At 47.1% G+C, this 20063-nt stretch overlaps 3 protein-coding genes across 4 annotated transcripts; all 3 read left to right on the top strand.

Moving 5' to 3' along the window:
* Positions 1 to 110: 110 nt before the first annotated feature.
* On the top strand, positions 111 to 1307 carry LOC112887641. The gene is made up of 2 exons (XM_025953876.1): positions 111 to 498; positions 919 to 1307. Exons 1-2 carry the CDS (start codon positions 152 to 154, stop codon positions 1022 to 1024), a joined length of 453 nt encoding a protein of 150 aa, XP_025809661.1. The 5' UTR covers positions 111 to 151; the 3' UTR covers positions 1025 to 1307.
* A 4654-nt stretch (positions 1308 to 5961) lies between these two features.
* On the top strand, positions 5962 to 10294 carry LOC112885812 (common plant regulatory factor 1-like). Of its 2 annotated transcripts, XM_025951467.1 has the most exons (13): positions 5962 to 6156; positions 7135 to 7216; positions 7587 to 7631; positions 7709 to 7798; positions 7880 to 7963; positions 8068 to 8204; positions 8306 to 8351; positions 8480 to 8522; positions 8779 to 8811; positions 8902 to 8999; positions 9194 to 9271; positions 9435 to 9560; positions 9679 to 10294. In XM_025951467.1, the coding sequence occupies exons 2-13, from the start codon at positions 7157 to 7159 to the stop codon at positions 9898 to 9900; spliced, it is 1062 nt and encodes a 353-aa protein (XP_025807252.1). In that variant the 5' UTR covers positions 5962 to 6156; positions 7135 to 7156; the 3' UTR covers positions 9901 to 10294. The 2 variants fall into 2 exon arrangements, with proteins under 2 accessions (XP_025807252.1, XP_025807251.1); XM_025951466.1 differs by having other exon boundaries at positions 8779 to 8999.
* A 4343-nt stretch (positions 10295 to 14637) lies between these two features.
* LOC112885813 (putative glucose-6-phosphate 1-epimerase) lies at positions 14638 to 18251 on the top strand. Its single transcript, XM_025951468.1, has 8 exons — positions 14638 to 15429; positions 15550 to 15624; positions 16136 to 16192; positions 16359 to 16522; positions 17054 to 17188; positions 17292 to 17394; positions 17620 to 17719; positions 17810 to 18251. Exons 1-8 carry the CDS (start codon positions 15313 to 15315, stop codon positions 18013 to 18015), a joined length of 957 nt encoding a protein of 318 aa, XP_025807253.1. The 5' UTR covers positions 14638 to 15312; the 3' UTR covers positions 18016 to 18251.
* Positions 18252 to 20063: the final 1812 nt, after the last annotated feature.

The raw sequence follows: 20063 nt of genomic DNA, 5'->3' as shown, positions 1-20063 counted from the left end.
CCAGTCAGAAGCCTGAAACGTAGTGTGGCTAATAAGAATTTGGCTCATGGGCTACAAACCATGAGGCCAGTAACTTACAGCCCAACAGATAGATAAGGTAAAGTAGGAAGAACCAGGATTCCAGCACAGCAGCAGCAGCCTGAAGCCGTCCATGTCCATGGCCCTCTCGAGCTCGCTCCGTGCCCTGGCCCTGGTCTCCCCGGCCCTCCACTCCGCTCGCCCGAGCGGGGCAGCGGCTCCGGTATCCCGCGCGCGGGGCCGGCCGAGGAGAGGGTCGGGGGTCGTGGCGCTGGCGGCGGCGCTGCCGTCGGACTCGCAGTGGCTGGAGCGGCTGCCGGAGAAGAAGAAGCCGCTGTACACGCACAGCCTGCCGTGCATCGAGGCGTGGCTGCGCAGCCTCGGGTTCACGCAGTCCCGCGAGGACCCCGCCCTCTGGGTCGCCGAGATGCCGCTCTGGCACGCGCGCCTCAGCCTCGATGTCACCGACCTCCACATCAGGTACAAACCTCATATTACTCTTCCAAGTTCCAAGTCTCACTGTATCAATATGTGCTACCGTGGGGATTCAATTCGTGCTTATGATTATTTAAAAAAATCATGCTCTTAATTTGACCAGCACTTTCCTGTGTTTTAGCTTGTATGTGGTGCTTGGGATGAACTTGGTTTGGATGTTTCATTGTTCTGTACAAGCACATAACGAATTGTTCAGCTAGGATTTACAGTATTTGTTAAGAATGACTGAAGGATTGTTCGTCTAGTAGTTCTGAAGATTTTTTGGTGTCCCAGTGTCTTACCTTTTTTCAGCTACTTCCTGATTTCCATGAGTTGACTGTGTCATCAAATCAGTATGAATCCTTTGCTGGATCGCTCAATTGTTCATCAATTGAAGACAAAATTGTTAAACTTATCGTTAACTAGGTACTTGAAAAGCGGCCCTGGAAATCTTGAGAAGGATGTGGAGAGAAGATTCAGCTATGCCCTAAGCAGAGAAGACATCGAGAACGCGATACTTGGTGGACCTTAATACAATCAAGGAGCTCAAAGTTAGGATCCGTTTAGTCATGTTTGTTCTCGAGGCAAGGTTGGCACTGAAGAAGCTACACAGCCCATCGATGCAGTGATCTGCATGCTTCTCTTCCATAATTGTATGATCAAACGGATCATGTGTCGAAAATAATATTCATATGCTCTTGCAATGACTAGGATGACATTGGAAATGTGGATGCCTCCAGGGGCCGTGCGTTTGGTTTGTCGGCGTAGAAATGAAAATCTTTGAGCATAAACTTGCTCATATTTATGTAAAGAAATGTGTCAGTACAGGTGTATGTTTTGCTAGGGTGTCCAGTCCCTTAGCGTATCACCATACGTGATCTCTCCCTCGCCTCCTGGGAGACGTGGCATGTGGCCCAGGCCTGACAGCTGGAATTATGGTCTCCGAACCCTCCCCGAGCTCTCTGAGGTCCAGGACCTCCGCATGCCACAGAAGGCAAGGGAGCTCTCGGGTAGCCCCGCGGATCCGGACTCCCCAGGGAGGTCCGGGGCCGTCATGTGTGATGGCCGGACCATCACGGGTCTAACCGCTCCAACCGGTCTCGGGGGCCCAGACCCCCACCCTCTGGGGAGGGGTCCGGTGCCGCCACGTGCCGCCCCTGCGGAAGGAGCGGGGCTGGCCCTGCCACATGCGTGTGGCAGAAGACCCTTCGCGGGTCTCCAGCCCACCTACCAGCATTTAATGCGGTAGCTGGGCCCAAGTCAAAAAGTGTGGCCTGCCCCTGACACACGAAACAGGTAGGCTGATACTACGGTAAGCCCGCCTATTTCCAAGGCGGCACGTCGTGTCACCGTGTACAGTGCACCAGCGGCGTGCAGTCCCGTCACGGTGCCGCGCGCGGCGTAGTGATGGGCCGTAACAAGATAGCATAGGCGTGCGCTATTACAGTGCGCACGGAGGCAACAGCGCGGCGGGTCAACACTGCTCCCTTGCCTGACAGAATCGCACCTGACAGTGGCAGCACAGCTTCACTGTTGGGTAACACTGACAGCGGTCGCTGTGCAAGACAAGGCTGCACACGGCCATATCCTGGCTGTGGATACGCACGTCAACTTCCCGATAGAGAAGACTACGGAGAGGAGCTGGAGATGAAGATCTCCATATCTTTCATAGAGCAGACCCCTGTAGGTCGGACCCACCTGTCGGGGTCCCGCACTGTGTAGGCACCTCCCTTGAACTATAGAAGGGAGAGAGTGCTCGTTAGAGGGGAAGTTTTTAGGCACATGAGCTCGCGCTGCTCTCCTTTCAGGCTTATCAGTCAATACATCCCCAAAGTGGACGTAGGGTATTACGCTCCGGCGGCCCGAACCACTCTAAATTCTTGCATCCTTCCAGCATTCATCCGCACATCGATCGAGCGCTCCTAAATCTCCTCCAAATCCATCCTTAACTAGGATTAGGCGGGTGCAATCCGCCACCCGGCTGGAGATTTCCTCCGACAAAATGATTGTCATATGATATCTTTTATTATGTCCTGTGTTGCTATGCCTTACCTTTTTGGCCTAGTATATGTTTGGGCTTAAAAACCCTGATCAGTTTTATGTCGAGCTAGTATTACCACATATCGTTGGTAAAATCTGAGTGTGTCATTGTAGACCATACGATGGTCTGCATACATAGTTTTGAGCAACAGCTCATAAGAATGTTTGTTTTGTGAAAATCTATCCATGGTAAATATTCATAATCAGAATACTATCAGGGTATCTCTCGAGACAAATTTGCATGCATCATATTTATCTCTGCTTATTATGACTATTCGTGAACAAAATGAAACAGCTTGACTATGTAGAATACGATTACTAGATTCTAGAAAAGAGTGAGTGTTTTCTAACTTTTTGGCTTGAGTTTGTTTAAAGGGCCTTGTTTTTCGACTCTCCTCCCCTAAAAATGGTTACATACCATTGCCTAGAAAAGCTAGCGATTGAACATGGTAGAAACCAACACTACCCATTAAAATGCACTGGAAGGTTGCGACGACAGGGAGGTGGTGCGAGAAGCCCTGCAAGGTTGCAGCGTGCTGCAACGACACTTTTTTGTGGACGTGATGAATGATAACATGTCTTAGCCGCAGGGACAGGACGTGATGGGCAATGCTAGACAAGAACAAAGATAGAAGGGATCAGAAACAAAGGGAGAAGCATTAATCTGTTGACTCCCTTGATTCCAAATTATAGATCGTTTTAGTAAATCTAAATATATATAGATATATTATTTATTTATATACAATTTACGTGTCTAGATTTGCTAAAATGATATAGAATTTGGAACGGAGAGAGTAGCTTGCTAACAATATATAATGTGAAAGTGTCGTGATTTTTTCCCCATTTCTCCCCACCTCTTTTCCTTTTGCTGTATGATTGATACTATTTTCGCTTTTTTGCTTCTTCTAATAAGATAATCAGCTGGGGCAGTGGGGCCTAACCTTGCCCCTCCTGTTCCATTAAAAAAAACACCGTTAGCCATCTGACTGGATCCAGCGCTTGCTCTCCTCTCTTCATCCTCCGGTCGGTATACAAGTGCGCTTCGTCTTCCTCGAAACTTCTCACGCTGCTCCCCCGCGGCCTCACCAGCGCCATGCCTGCCATCTTCGGCAGCTTGCCCACCGTTGGTCCTGCTTCCACCGTCGCCGTAGCCATTCCACTTCCACGTTTCCTCGCCGTCCGCACCTCCCACGCCGATCAACCTGCCGCCGAGCTCCCTTCGCTTCATTCTCTGCCGATCGAAGCCGACAGAGACGTGGATGCGTTGGCATGCTGCAAGCATCCACGTAGAAACCGGTGGGGATGGAGGAGGAGTGCACGAAGCAGCGCGCCGGCTTGGTCCAATGCGACCAACCCACGTGGGATCACCCATCCGCCTCCCAAGTCAGGATAAGCTAGCTAGGCCCCCTGAGCTGGCACCTAGTCAGTGACGTCTCCTCGCTCCGGCGGGGCCCACTCCCACCGTATCGCCGGGCGACGTGGCTCAATCGCCTCCCGACTGCTACGCGGGCGCACATGGGCCGTTCGACGTGGCAGGATTGACGCACATGTTTGCCGTTTCCTCCCCAGGAAGGCCGACCTGTGGGCCCACGCGGCACCTGGGCCCCACAGCCAAAGGAGGTACAGGTTTTCGCGCGCGTGAGAAAAGGCGGAGGAGAATCCTTTTCTCCGTCGTCTCGGAATATTTTATTCCAGGTTCTCGAAATATTTGATCCAGGCGGCGGGGCCCACCTGGGATGCGGCCACCACGTCACCCACATGACTGGGATGCTGAGCAGGCCGCCGGGGCACGCCGGGCGGCGACGCGTAGGCCGGTGAGACGGTCGACACGTGAGCGGGTGGTACAACCGATGGTGGGGTGACGAGGAATAAACAAATGGGCCCCGTCCACTTAGCTTCGCCCAGCTCACCCTCCACTTGCTGCATTGCCCATCCCCACCGATAATCCAATGCACACCTCGGAATGTACACCGCTATGTGCCCTTTCGATATATTTTTAGTTAATTTAAGCATTGTTTGTATCTACGACATTGCTAATAATTCGTGATATTATTTAATAGTATACAGGAAAAATAAGGTAAAAAGTTAATTTATATATATATAATATAGTCTTTACTGGGCAGTATGAATGTCGCTACTATGAAGATAAATTTCTTTTTTGCCCCAATTATATGCATAGCACAGCAAATAGGAGTATTTCTTTTTTCATAAAGTCAGGCATAAAGCCTTGCCTCATTACATTAGAACAAAACTAAATATTTTCAGCGTTTATAGCATTCCAGATAAAAAGAAAGCACTCAACACTAGAGGTGGCTAGTCCGACAGCTTACCACCCAACAAAGTGAGGCCAAAGCAGTTTAAGGATAGATATAAATAGTAGTTCACGCAGGAGCAAAATTCAGATTATTTTCAGTTCACGGCACACTAACTTCTCATGCTTACTTCTTCATGGTCGTTGTATTGAGCCGCTTCATGAGGAAACAATTGCCAACAGCGTCTTAATGACTCCCTCCAGAAAACTGCACCATTGGTCGACACCAGTCTTCAAAGTCTCTGTTAATATTGGCTTCTATATAAAACATATTTGTTCATCCTCCTCGGGATCAGCTTGATGTCCGACCAGTATTGATGATGAAAAACCATGTTATTTCGTGTTAGCCAGATCAACCAACATACTCGAGAGATGATGTTGAAAGTACCAAACTTTTTTCCACTAATCCACTTGCTAGCCATATTAAATAAGAACAGATATGCAAACCACAATATCCGTGAACATAATTCCAAAGCTCTCGAGCAACCACACTTTTAAAAAGAGGTAAGTGATGAATCAAGAGCGGTATCGACAGCTCAAATATTTTTTATCCCTCTTCTACATAGGTTGTTAGTAATCATCAACTTGTTATGGGCAAGCAACTAAAAAAAATTGGATTTTAGGAGGGACTTGTATTTTTCACATAACAGGAATAAAAACTGGTTGAACACCTCTTAAATTAATAATGGCATATAAGGATTGTGTGGTGTACATTTCTTTTGAATTCTATTGCCAAATCAAAGCATCCTCCTCCTCACTAAGGATCGGATCAAACTAAGCTCAACTTCATCCCACACAAGAGATTCCAAAATTGGGTTGCCTGAGACCGAACCAAGCTAGATATCTTCCCAAAACCTAACTTTAGACATGTATTCTTCTCCAAAAAAATATTAGAGTAGTATTTACCCTACATTTACACATGACTCTGTCAAGTGTTTTGGAACTTTAGCAGTTGCTGTCCAAGAACCAAGTGGGTCCGAGCAAATCTGTGGGATGCAATCCAAGGTGCTTGTAGCAGGTAGCCTGGCCGGACACGCCCCAGTGGCCCAGTCCTTATCACAGACACGTGTCTCGTGACGTGGCTCCAGCTTTTGGTACCCCTCCCCTCGTCCCCTTCCTCCCCCTTCCCCGCTCGCCCCCGCTCCCCTGCCTCGCGTCGCCTCTCCCTAGCGCACCACCTCCCCTCCCGCGGTCTCCGTCTCTCAACCTTCTCGCTGCACACGCATCTCCTGATTGGATCAATTTGGCTTCGCGTCTCCGGCTGATCCGTGGAGCCCCCGCTGCCGAGCGGAATCGTCACCTGATTTGGCGAGGTGAGATGGTTCCCGTCCCAATTCGTGCGCAATGCTCGTGGATTTCTCCTGCTTCCCTGCGTAGGTTCATGCTTGTGTTATCTCATCGAGATATTGTTCTGCATCTAGTTATTTGGGTTAGTCTCATCGTTGATACGGGAGTAATTCCTGCGGGGGGACTTATTATCAGGGGGCAATTCGAGTTCTACACATATTCATCAGGGAGACCTTGAGAGCTGGGTGCATGATGCATTGATGCGTCACGGCGAAAGGAAACATGGTAGTTCGTCGGAGGCCGTTTATCTCCTTGCATCTGAGTCCAACTCTGTGCTTTGTCTGTCCTGTTCGTTGGATATCGAAGGAGGAAAGTTATAGCCTCGTAGAAAGTTTTGATTTTCCTTTAATCTTGAGTGCAGGCTTGTAGAGTCAGCAGGGGCTCTATATTGGTTAGAAAAATTAGGTGCATCCCAGCTGCAGTTTTTAAATCTCGGTTGCGTGTGTTTTAAATTTGTGAGGTAGATTTCTTACTTTTCGTACGCATCCGTAGCACATATTTCCCGGGCGAACTAGTGCCTTTGTCCCCGTTTAAAAAAGAACCCTAGTGGTTTTGTCCTGCGAAACTATCTGGTGTAACTTATGGAGAAATATATCATATTTAATAATTATGCGTGAAAAATTCTTCTGAGTTTTTAGTGCCTTCTATTACCTTTTGTATGAAAAGAAGTTGGCTGTAGAAAAGGCTTTCAGTTCAGATCTTATTTCAGATAATAAAACAGGACCATTCTGGTCTGTAGCATTGAACATGAAAATAGGGTTTTGCAGCATAAGTCAACGCCTTTCAGTGGGGAAAGTTTTTTACCTTTCAAGCTGGTTTGATATTGTTTTGGCTGACTAAATTGCATGTTATTGTATTGTTGAAAAAATAATTTTTTTTGAAACGATTGTTGAAACAAATAATAAACTACATGGTGTGATAATCTGAAGTTCTACACATGACAGACTAGCAGATATTTGTGAAGTCATGGCTCACGATGAAGCTGTTGCTACCCAGAAGACTGGAAATACAACATCATCTCCTAAGGTAGTCCTTTCTGATATAGTAGCAGTATTTTGTTTTCCTACAATATGATTCAGTAGTAGTGATTACTTATCCCAGCTGAAGCTTGATTTCTGTTGAAATCTCGAAGTTGACTCATCTATACAATTAGAACTTTCTTAAAATGAAGCAAGGCTTAATTGGATCACTTTCCTCATATGGAGTTCATGTCCAGCGTCCTTAATCTGTCAACATAACATGTACAGTGAATTCTTGCCTACTCGTTCTTATGTTTATTGCCGGTTTCATACCTTACATGGTATGATAATATAATATATTTTCCGACTGAGATTTCGTTGATTGCAAATGTAGGACTACTTACCATTAATGCCTTATCGATTATATTTATTTGCAGGATCAACCAGCTCCTTCTCCATATCCTGATTGGTCGACCATGCAGGTAGAGTTTCCGTGTTTTTCCACTCTCCCATTTCATAGGAACACAGGGGTCTAAGGAATATGCACGCATTTTTACAGGCATACTATGGCCCCGGTGTCTTGCCACCAACATATTTTGCTCCAGCAATAGCTCCAGGTCATCCACCGCCATATATGTGGGGTCCTCAGGTATGTGAGTTCGATCTCCATTTGCACAATATGTTTCATATACTGCATTAAAATCTAATTCCCCCCTCTGCATCTCTGCAGCCTCTGATGCCACACCCTTTCGGGACACCATATGCTGCAATGTACCCACATGGTGCAGCTTACCCGCACCCCCTTGTGCCCATGGTAAAGATCCTATGACTAACCTTTTTCTTGATTATGAATTTCCTTTTCAGAATTTTTCATTATGTTCAATTTTATAAATTTGGTTTTTCCATGATGCTTTCCAGGTATCAAATCCATTGAGTGTGGAGCCAACAAAGTCTGCAAACAGTAAGGAGAAAAGTTCCAATAAGAAACTTAAAGAAATTGATCAGACTGCAGTATGTGCTGGCAGCGGTAACAGTAAAAGAACAATGTCATCCAGGTACTGGCATTATGTTTCCTTCTATTTTTGGAGCTTTCACTGCCCCCTTCTGGTTACTATTTCTGTAAACTGACGTTATATGCTTGTGATGGTCTACTCAGTGAAGATTACAGTGCAGAAGGCTCCAGCGATGTAAACGATCAGAAGGTATGGTCTTCTTCATGCTCGTATTCATTAGGTTTTCTATTACCTTTTGGCTTTTGCATTGAAAATACCTGAAATATTCTGCCATCGTAATATTCTTCATCATTACACTGAACTTTTGCATAATTCAGGTGAACAAAACTTCCAGGAAACGGAGCTCAGTTGATGGACCTGGTATTTTCCTTTTCCAACAGCTCTTTCAATACTCATTAGATGTCATGGATTCACTTGTTAGAGCCAGATGCTAGTAGATAATTTTATTATCTTATACTGTCCACAATGGTCGTCTCGTACTCTTCTAGACACCTTCTTTGGTGGTCTTGCTTGCATGTTTTCTTTTAGTTGCTTCATAGGATATTAACTGTGATCAAGTCCTGTTCCAAGCACAAGAGTTGGCAAGAAAATGTTTATAACTAAAATATATTTGCAGGTGCCGAAACATCCGCAGCTGCAAGGATTGAAGGTGTTATAGCTCCTAACCATACACTGGCAAATACAGCCATTTTGCCACATCACTGCTTTCCAACTCCAGTAATTAAGCCCAGCACTACAGATGTTGCTAATTCAAGGGCAATGGGCGCAACGATATCTCCATCTCCTGGTGTGATTGTTCCGCCTCATACTGGAGGACCAACTGACTTGTCAATCAAGGTATATCCCACCAGCTCTTGTACAGAGAATTGCTAGCAAATTGACTTTTGTCAGAAGAGAAATATATATTTTTTTCATTAAACTTGAATTTGACATGTTACTATTTTAGAGAGACTTTAGTAATCCCTGAATGATATTATATATTAGAACCTTTTGTGTTGATGTGCTGATTATTTGTGATCTGCCCATGGCAGGATGAGAGGGAGCTGAAGCGTGAAAAGAGGAAGCAATCAAATAGAGAGTCTGCTAGACGATCAAGGCTGAGAAAACAGGTGTGCTGTTTTCACCATCTTATGCATTGTTGTTCACGTAAACGTTGACTCGCAACATGGCTGCGATATGTGTAGCAATATCCTTAAACATAGAAGAGAACTTGATTTGATTTATCGCCCTTGCGATATTTATCAAATATTTATTTATGCTCTCCTGATGTAGGCTGAGACAGAGGAGCTGGCTACACAAGTGGAGTCTCTTACAGCAGAAAACACGTCCCTTAGATCTGAAATCGGCAGACTAACAGAGAGTTCAGAGAAGCTCAGATTAGAGAATTCCGCTTTGATGGTAATGAACCTTTTGCGGTGTACAGGCTGCAGCTATACACACTGACGTTCTGTACTCCGTTCGAGGCGCAGTATTTCATTCTACCTTTCTCTGATGGAACTGCACACTATTTTCTCAGGTGAAACTGAAGGATCCTGAACTGCCGGCCCCTGCAGAACCGTCTCCGAACAAAGCAGCCGCATCCTCGACCTCTCCCCGCCCCGCCGCGGAGAACTTCCTGTCGATGATCGACAGCACCGCGAGCGCGCCGGGCGTCAGCCGGCACACAGAGCACGGCGAGCCCAAGCTCCGGCAGCTCCTCGACTCCAATCCGTCCACGGACGTCGCTGCCGTAAGCTGATGCTGACCTACCTCTCTTCCCTCCTGGCACGGAGAGAGGCCGGCTAATACAACACAGATGCATTGTGGCCTTGGGGATCTTGGTCGCAAGCAGCTCATGCTGTCTCACCATAACGTTCAGCGTTGCAGTGTACTAGGAGGCACTGATTCCAGTATAGCATTTTGAGAACACAGGCAACTTATCTGCCCCAGTGCAGTCACTGGCAGGGGTGCCTGGTGTACCGTGTGTTAGTTTTGTTGTGACTTGCTGTGAGCTTCTTCTAGCAGTGTTGTAACGTAGGGTGTTGTGCTGCATGCCAACCTGAAAACTTCGAGACCGTCCGTTGGACCATTTTTCGGTGCAATAACAAAGTGCAAATCGGAGCTTCTCTACAGGCAAGGATGCCTGCACAAAACTTGCAGCGTCGGCTTGATGGACTCCGGTGATATGGACATGTGTGTCTGCGTTGACCACAGCAATGCAAGCAGCCTCTCTTTTCCGAGTCGAGGCGAGGCGAGTCGAGGCGGTGTCTGGTTACTCGAGGTTTATAATAAATTCCATCCAATAAACTCCAAATAAGTTTTATTCTATCCAAATATCTAGACTTAAGCCGTTTATTATAAAAGGGTGGTTGGTTTGAAGAGATTTATTATAAGCCTATAAGTTCCTCATATGGAAGGATTTATTACGAGCCCAAGTGATGTCTGGTGTTTAGTTGTAGCGGCTTATAAAAATTTTCTGTAGTTGGTAATGATTTTTCTATCTTTATTAATGCCCCTGTAGGCGAGGGAGATAAGAGTAGTGGGAGAAAAGAGATGATATTTTGGTGGAGTCCATAGAAAATAAGCCTCATAAGTATCTCTTGGAGAGGCTTATGGGCTCATGGCGCTTATGAGCATAAGCCTCATCTACAAACCTTCTGTCGGTACATACAAACAGGGATACCTCCTACTAGAGTATCCAGCCTGAGGGGTGCGAGCTTATCCGTAACCTCGCATTAAGCTTCTGGCCGACAGGGCGTAAGGTCCGGGCCTGACAACTGGGGGCACAGTCTCCGAACCTCCTCCCACGTCCTAGCAGGTCCGGTGCCTCCACGTGCCCGCAAGGATAAAGTGCTCAGGAACAGTTACCACGAGCCCAGACCACCGCGGGATGGTCTTGGCCCCCCACGTGGGGAAGCCGGACCACCAGGGGCCTGAGCGCCTGGGCCAGCTAGGGGAGCCTGGACCTCCTACCCCACCAGGGAGGGGGTCCGGTGCCACCACGTGCCCCTGAGGAAGCGGCCGCTAAACCAGCACCGCCACGTGTCCGGTGGATACCAGTCTTCTGCGAGAAGTCGGCCCAACTACCGCATTAAATATGGGTGGTTCGGGTGCGCACACCCAAGACAGAGCATGAGCTACCCTCTGACACGTTGGGCAGGTATGGGTAGCAGCACGGTAAGCCCGCCAGTTACCGAGGCGGTTCGCAAGATAGTAGGACGTATGGTCACACCACAGCGCCGCGCGCGTGAGTGAAGAGTTATTATGACCTGCCGCAGGAAGGCTACAGTGTGCGCTGCTACAATGCGCAAAGCCTACATCTCGGTAGGTTAGTATAGCGGTATAGCTCCTTCGCCTATCAGCGGGAGCTGACTCTACACCGATAGCACGATTCTCCCTACCCATATCAGCGACAGCAGACCCTATGCTAACGAAACGGCACAAGACCATATCCAGACGAAGGATACGCACGGAACCCGACAAGGAAGATCTCCGAATCTGAGGCATTTAAGGCTCCAATTTGTACGTTATTTAACATATCGCCGGGTCCACCTGTCGAGATCCCGCTCAGTGTACGCGCTCCCCTTGAGCATATAAAGGGAGAGCGCGCACGTTAGAAAGGAAGGTTCACACTCTCGTAGGGTCGGAGTTCCTCCCCCAAACTTACAAGTAATACATCACACAGTGGACGTAGGGTATTACGCTCAGGCGGCCTGAACCACTCTAAACCCGTGTGTGCTACTCGTGTTCATACGACTCTAAATCGAGCATTCCTTGACTACCCCCAGACTCATCCTAAGCTAGGATTAGGCAGGTGCACTCCGCCACCCGGCTGGAAAAATTCTCCGACACCTTCCATATTTGGATAAACTTATGCTTATTAGGGTTTATTGGTAGACCTTATAATAAGTCCCTCCGAACCAAACACCCCCTAAATCTCTCCATAAGCTCCTTTAAGGGATACTTATGAGGCTTATTTTCTGTGGACCTCACTAAAAAATAGCACTTTTCAACCCCTACCCCTCCACAACCCAATCCACTTTTTAAGGATATTAATGAGGGGCACAAACATCATTTGCTACTATAAAACTCGTACAACCAAATACTATTTAAGCTTATTATAGGCTTATAATGAACTTCGAGTAACAAACAGATCCTAAGGCGTACGAGTTTTAGGATGTCGAATTGTCGACGCATGGATCTCTCGCCGAGTCAGAAGCAAAAGTGCTACGCTAGCTAGCTTCAAGTTGCGGAGCACCAACGGGCTTCGTGAGCTTATTTTTTTTATCGCAGAAAGTTCGCAATCACACCGACCGCAGGCTACAAATCTTTCGTTTGTTTTTACGCGCGAGTCGTGACATGCACATTATCGATGTAAGTGACGCATGTGGCGCCGCGCTAGTGCTTGCTTACTCGCGGTTAAGTGGGGGATTAGGTTAAAACAAAATCCAAGAGAACGTTCTGGGAGGCTTTTCCACTGGCGGAGACTTTTAGGGACATAGTGGGCTCCAGCCTCCTGTTCTGGATAAATTTTTAAAGAATCTACCGACTAGCAATTTGTATTTGACATATGCATTCATAGCAGAACATGCATAAATGATGGAAATCTATATTTATTGCATGCCTACTACTCTTGCACATCCGCATGGCTACATTCATATATATTCTCTTATGCATTTTGACTTTCATCAAGTAGTTCATTTGCTAGTTTGGATATTAGTACTACTTCATAGCAGCGCTAGTCCATATTAGTATCAGTTAGTTAATCATTAGTTTTGTCTGCTTACCTAGATTAGCTTTGCTTTTTTATTTTCTTTTCTTGCTTCTAAAGTTTAAACCTCAAGAACTGCTTCTCTAAAAATCATCTATTTTCTAGTTTATATAATTTTTATTTAGAGCAGGTATGAATACTAGGTAATAGGTATACTGTAGCAATCGTCCCCTCGATTGACTTCTAGCTCTGGGCTTTTCACGTGCATGCAGACTTTGCTCCAACAAAAGGGTCCGGGAAAAAAAAGGAAAAAAAGCAACGGAACCGTACTAAGAACATGACTTTTTCAGAGTCCTAGATTGCGATTCACCTAGTCCTCGTGATAAGTATCCAAAAATCTATCAGCTGAATGCCTCAACCAAAGCCAGCATGCTGACTAAGCCGCCACCTCTTTACACGAGGCTGATCCTGGCACGGACTCCGCAGCCAGGCTCGCACATGCTCCGGACCCTAACACCCGAAGGTGACTTTTCAGGGGCGGGCTCGAACTCTTTCCCGAAATCTTCCGAGCCCCTGACTCATCGATGACACTCTTTTGTTAAGATTCTCCGTTGCCGTAGAAGAAAGCGCACACGCCTATTTTGGGGCAAAGTGGACAGTGGTGGCCTAATGGGGCCCTAAGCCCTGGCTAGAGCCTAGAATAAGAAGGTTACCCACATAATCGCACAGCTTTTTGTTCCACCTGCATGGAGCTCTAGTGGTCTATGGACAGAGACATTTTTCCGGGGGCGCTGCTGTGGGCGACGAAGCTACGACGGTGTGAGTCTCTTTTCCTACACTGCAGCACCGCACTGTTTTGGCGACTATGCATGTGTGTCAGTGTGTGCATCCAAAACAGAATACTGTAGCTTATCGCAACGAAGATAAGAAAAAGAGCAGTCAGATGTGTGTCATCGCGAAGATATGATGGCAGAAAAATACGAAGCTTCAAGAAACGCCAAAATGCTTGGAGGCCAGAAAACTTGACCTTTTAATTCAATTCATGTGGGCTCCTCTTGAGGGAATCTGTGAACCGACAAAGCTTGCTCACGTTTGCGGGAAGGGAAAAATGAACAAGCGCACGCAAAGAGCCTGAAAGAGAAGCCGTAAGTTATCTGTAGAAACCCAAACCTAAACTACATTCTGAAGCACCCATGCAAATATGGTTTACACGATCAGACCAAAATGCTCTCGAACAGCGGCAGTTCATTAACCAGGTTTGGGAAATTTGAAGATGCCCGAAGTTCTATTTGGAGTCCGATCAGATGGCTGTTGGTATTACTATTACTACCTCATTGCGATTGTGGATGGGGGAATCAAATTTCATAAACTATAAGGGAACAAATAATTTTCTGTGTATGATTAAAATCTAGGTAATCAGTGAATGGATGTTACCTTTCTGAAATAACCGATGGGTTGACCACTTGACCTTTCCCTTTTTTGTCATTCATCATATCCGTTCGTGCATGCAGTAGGAGTATGATTAGGATGAGCATGCACCTGGCCACTCCCTTTCCGGGTAAAAAAACGCCTTAAAAATTGTGCGAAAGTAACCATTAGTAGCCGGTCGCTTGGATCTCAAGTCTAGACCGCCGAGGATTTCCGAGACTCTTCCACCCTGCGAGCCTGAGCCTTTGAAATCCCTTTTGCTCCCGTAAAGCGGCGAGCCGCCGGGGGCACGTGTCCGTGGCGGGCGGCCGCGCCCGCGCTTGGACTTACTCCACGGGGTCGGTCCCCCGGGCGCTCGGGTCCGTTCCCGCAGCTCTCACACGCACGCAGACGCAGGCACCACCACCATCTCGCTCCCTCGCCTTGGATCCTAGCGCACGCGCACTCCCGTTGTCCGCTCCACCGCGCCCGCCTCCTCTTCCCCATGGTGGCTTTGTGAGTTGTGACCGTGCCGCCAGGTGGTCGCGTCGCGCGCGCACGCTTCGCCGCTGCGCTTCTGACCCCTGTCGCCGCGCCGCGCCGCGCGCAGGCAGCAGCTGCTGCGCCGTGCCGTGCCGTGCCGTGCGGGCTTGCCGATCCCTCTCAGGCACTCGGGCCTTTGCGGGTGGTTGGGAAAGCGGAGGAGGAGGAGGAGGAGGAAGGCTGCCGCTGCCGCTAGCGCGCGCTAGGTGGCTCGGCTCACGGGTTCTAGGCCGCCCCGCGGCGCGCGCCTTTCTTTTTACTCACACGGAAAGTGCCCGGGCCCGTGCCGCCCGCCCGCCGCCCCGCGCGGCCTGGCCGTAACATCCGAACCGCCCCCAATGGCGACACCACGGGCTCCTCAACACCACCACCACCACCCTCCTCGGCATTAGTAGCAGCGGCTGCAGCCCAGCGCCCCCACTCGTCGGTCTCTCTCCCGCCGCGCGCGCGTGCTGCTCTGCTTCTCTTCTTGCGCCGAGTGCTGCTTGCTTGCCGCGGCGGCGGTTGTCGATGAGCATGGGGCGCTTCGCCAACTCGACGGATCCGAGATCGGGGCTGGAGGTGGTCAGGGACTGGAACGGGGTCGCCCAGGTCGTGCTGCGCTCGCCCAAGGGAGCCTCCGCGCGGGTAGGATTACCGACTGCGGATTTGTTTTACTGACCGATCGGCTTGGCATTGCTTGCCTTGGTGTGGTTAAGTGGTTCTGACGGGGTTTTGCGCTGCTGGATTGGTTGGTTTGCATTGCAGGTGAGCCTGCACGGCGGACAGGTAGTCTCCTGGAGGAACGACCGCGGCGAGGATCTCCTCTTCACCAGCAGCAAGGTAACATTTTTTCTTCTTCATTTCCCCTCCTTTCATTTACCTTCCGTGTCCAGTAATCTGTAATACCTGGAAGTTTCTGATAGTAATCTGTGGGCGCCTACGTCCTCAGATTGTGGGAATATTCGTTCATACGGTTAACTTCTTGTGGTCAAGCTGGTGAATGCTCTTTGATCATTCTGTTGGAGGTGTATGCGTTTCTGAAATTTACTGTCTGGTGGTAACTGTGTTCAAATGGTCTGGGATGCATAACATTAATTTGTATCCAGACACTTGCCATTCTTTCTGTAGTCCATCCTGATGGCTGGAGAAGGCAAATGGCAAATCAACTTTTGCTATGTTCCCTGTGAGCTGGGACTAATTTGTGGTCCTAAAGTCTCATAATGATTTCCCTCGGTTTCCTGTGCTGAGCTCCTTTTTCTCATCTTGATGGATAGCCCAGTGGTGGGCCTGTAGTCTTCTATCTGCTCCAATGGTTTCAAGCACTTTCATGTCTGTTGTTTCTGACGTGCAGGCAATCTTCAAGCCGCCAGATGCGATGCGAGGTGGAATTCAGATGTGTTTCCCACAGGTACTGCAGTATGCCCCATTCTTCTCATGGTTTCTATTCGATTGCACGTTTCTGCTGTAATTTTGAATTTATCCGCAACATACAAATTTATATGCAAGCTGAATGATCGAGAGGGAAGCTACTTGTCTTCTTCGTGGCGCTTCTGATAACTTAAAACTCCATGCAGTTTGGGTATTCTGGGACATTGGAGCGACATGGATTTGCAAGAAACAGGATATGGGCCCTGGATGATGAGCATCCACCAATAAATCATAATGATAACGTCAGCAAAGTTTCTGTTGACCTTATACTAAAGGCATCTGAAGATGACCTCAAGTGCTGGCCACATTGGTATGCATTTGTTTCCGGTTATCTGTGTTTGCATTCCTATGACTATATGTAAATTATGTTGCAGTTAAATGTGGCTAGATGTCCGATTTCTGTTAAGTATTGCATCATTGAGATGCGTCGTTTAAATTCTGAAGCTGCGCATTTCTGATAGTATTGTCTGGATGCAAAATTTTGACAATATTATGCTGGCATATTTTCAAATGAAAATGTGGAAAATCAGCCAGAAAGCATTTGCATGTCATTTCTCGTAGGGACTGTCTTGATATGCACAACAGCTACCCCTTCATCTTACAGCATTTATGTTTTTTTTAATAAAAAAAGTCTGAACAAGACTCTTGTTCATAGCTGGATGATCCTGTACTGTTTATCAGTGCCAAACTAAGAGAAAGTATTTCTATTTTTTTAATGGATCCAGATGCCTTCTCATGCTGAATCACAGTTCACAACATGCAAAATTGAGTTCTCCTGGTAATTTTATATCTGTGTTCCTTCATATGAATCTCCTCATGTACGACTATAATTTGGTTGCAGTTTTGAATTCCGTCTGAGGGTCTCTCTTTCAAAAGATGGGGACCTATCATTAGTCTCACGCATCAGGAATGTCAATGGCAAGCCATTCAGTTTCTCATTTGCTTATCACACATATCTTTCCGTTTCTGACATCAGGTTAGGCATTATTTGCCCAGCAAGCGAATTTTTATACCTCACTATCTAACTACTCCCTTCAGTGACGTTCCATGAGTGACATGCTATGTCTTGTTAATTCCAGTGAGGTGAGGATAGAAGGTCTGGAGACCCTTGATTATCTTGACAATCTTAGCCACAAAGAACGGTTTACAGAACAAGGAGATGCCATAACATTTGAGTCAGAGGTGAAAATTTTTCCCCAGTACTTTAAAGGATGCATTGATGATGTAAAACTATTTAAATCTGCTCAAACTAGTGGAAACTTAAGACTTGCAAGTAAATTGCTGCAGTTTCCTTGGTATAGTCAATCATATAACTGTGCTAGCCTTTGTGTATGTTTAAAGCATAACTGTAGAAGATTCTGTCTTAGGTGCTCAAGATTTCTAGTCTTTTGTGCAATTGCTATACAGGTCGATCGAGTCTATGTTAGCTCCCCAAATGTAGTAGCAGTTCTTGACCATGAGAAGAAACACTCATTTGTCATAAGAAAGGAAGGACTTCCTGACGTTGGTAAGATACTTTGCCCTTAGTATAGTCACCTACCAGAAGATCAATTGTTAACGAATTTCTCATTGTAACCACTGTATGTATCCCTGTCAGTTGTATGGAATCCGTGGGAAAAGAAATCAAGGACTATGGTGGACTTTGGTGATGAGGAGTATAAGCAGATGCTTTGCGTTGATGCGGCTGCGGTGGAGAGAGCAATCACCCTGAAACCAGGGGAGGAATGGACAGGGAAGCTGGAGCTTTCTGCAGTTTCATCCACCAACTGCAGCGATCATCTTGATCACCCCGTCAGCATCTAGCGTGTAGTGTGGAAGTTCACATTTCATAGTGCTATATGGTGTTCGCCTCATAAGAGAAGTAAGAATCTCCTTTGTACATCAGAGATAAGTAGGTGCACGTGCACCTATGATCAGTCAGCTGCTCGAATTGATCTAGAATCGGCAATTCTATTGTGACCTGGTCTCTGGAATCTAATGATAGTAGCTCCTTGCTTCAGCCATAAGCATAATGCACCCAAATGGCAAGATTAAGTTTCTGCCTTGTTTTCTCAAGATTTCTAGTCATATAATGTAGTCCTGATTTGCCTAGACATCTGAAGAAATTGTAACAGAACCAGTAAATGACATCCAAGAGTCCTTATTCAGACTAGCAACTAATTAGTTCGGTTGTCATAACTCATAAGCTGAACATCCTGGCATGTAATCACACGAGAATCCGTTGGTAGTCAACTGCACTTCAGTCATATGGACGTAATGCACTTCATGACATGAATATTGAACTAAGCGTTTCACCAATGAAATTCATGCAAAGCTATGGTGTGCCAGAAAGTACGAAAATTACTAGTATAAATAGACCCACAGGAATCTTCATGGATACTAACAAATCTTAAATTAATGCCTGGAGAAGAGTCATTCGGTTGCATTTCTACTTAATCAAGACACAGGAAGTGTGGTGGCAAGAATCAATGGAGTCATCAATCATAAGTTCTGAAAGAAAATTAATTGACATGATACACACACGGCATGACATTTACAACACAGAGAGAAAAAAGTAAGCTCAGTCAGTAGATTCACATTCAGCCTCTACAAAGTACAAACTAGTACTACTTCAGTAACTTCTCAAAGATCTCTGCAAATATTATTAAAAAAATCTCTGACAAGCAAATGAGTCACTGAATTATAAATCTGGCATTTCAAACAGAAAAAAAACAAGCAGCCATGCCACCAGTCAGTTAATGATGATTCTGCAATTCAGATTAGAGCACCACAAAACCTCTGCAAAATAGTACTTCAGTAGTTTAGTAACCACAAGCATCCCCATGCTAAACTTGTAGTCATCAGTCTAGAACCAAATGAACATGGGGATGTAAGGGATTTTTGTTTGAGGGGTCAACGGAGGGGGAGAGGATCAGAGGATCCCCCACCTGAACAGTTCTTTCCTGCATTTCTTCTTAGTGAACCAGAACAGAGGTACTCGCCTAAATCAGTACCATGTCACTATGTCAGGGTATCCAATGGTAAACAAAAAGGATACTGAATCACACAAGTTCAGATTCCAAGCATATCAATCTAATTCATTGTTAGGGTGAAATCATAAGGAAAAACACTGATCACAAACACTAATATTTCAGAATGGTTTCTCTATTACTTCTCAGTCACAACCGGTAACCGTTTTTGCGTTCAGGGGCGCAAACTGATAGATTTCCACAAGTACAGGAAATTATAGAACCGCAAGGCACGGCAATGATATCAAAGTTTTCAGCAATCATCTCATCTGAACAAGGTCGCAGGAATTAGCTCGATCAGCACCGAACGCTCGCATCATCTATCGCGCTCCAACATCACAGACTGATCGAATGGAGGTAGAGGGTCGTAGCAAAAAACCTGCCGTCGTCTAAGGGAGAAGCCAAGCCGGAGAAGAGTGGTTCGATGGGCCCTGCTCCGGGAAGAAGCGCTCGACATTGGGAGGCGGCCCTTGCGTCCACTTGCCGGTGTCGCTGCAGGGGTACCGCGGAACATGATCTGCTCGTCGTAGAAGCTCCGATCGTCCGAGAAGTACATGCCGTCCTTGAACCCCGGGTAGTCGGCCGTTTCGTAGGATCTGGAGCAGCCTCGCCCCACGAACAGCATCCGGCCACCCAGCGTGTCCAGCTCGCTCCAGATATAGGGGTGCCCAACCATACCGCCGCTGCCGTCGTCCTCGAGCGCCAGCGGTCCAATCCTGCTGAACACCTTGAACCCCGACGTCGGCGAATCAGGATCGGGAGCGAACCTGATGATCATCAGCAGTTCGCCGAGGGACTCCAGCATGGAGCGAGCACGAACGAACCCGTCATGACTGGTGTCCC

This window comes from Panicum hallii, chromosome 3 (genome assembly GCF_002211085.1).
Source record: "Panicum hallii strain FIL2 chromosome 3, PHallii_v3.1, whole genome shotgun sequence".
In the NCBI taxonomy this organism is placed as follows: Eukaryota; Viridiplantae; Streptophyta; class Magnoliopsida; order Poales; family Poaceae; genus Panicum; species Panicum hallii.
Note: the sequence above shows the minus strand (reverse complement) of the source record. Positions and strands in the feature narration are given on the sequence as shown.

Coding starts and splice junctions, on each gene's coding strand:
- LOC112887641 (XM_025953876.1), top strand. CDS start 152: ATGTCCATGGCCCTCTCGAGCTCGCTCCGTGCCCTGGCCCTGGTCTCC. Junction 499..918: donor GTCACCGACCTCCACATCAG/GTACAAACCTCA, acceptor ATCGTTAACTAG/GTACTTGAAAAGCGGCCCTG.
- LOC112885813 (XM_025951468.1), top strand. CDS start 15,313: ATGAGCATGGGGCGCTTCGCCAACTCGACGGATCCGAGATCGGGGCTG. Junction 15,625..16,135: donor TCCTCTTCACCAGCAGCAAG/GTAACATTTTTT, acceptor TCTGACGTGCAG/GCAATCTTCAAGCCGCCAGA. Junction 17,189..17,291: donor CTTTCCGTTTCTGACATCAG/GTTAGGCATTAT, acceptor TGTTAATTCCAG/TGAGGTGAGGATAGAAGGTC.
- LOC112885812 (XM_025951466.1), top strand. CDS start 7,157: ATGGCTCACGATGAAGCTGTTGCTACCCAGAAGACTGGAAATACAACA. Junction 8,523..8,778: donor GAGCTCAGTTGATGGACCTG/GTATTTTCCTTT, acceptor ATATATTTGCAG/GTGCCGAAACATCCGCAGCT. Junction 9,272..9,434: donor GATCAAGGCTGAGAAAACAG/GTGTGCTGTTTT, acceptor CTCCTGATGTAG/GCTGAGACAGAGGAGCTGGC.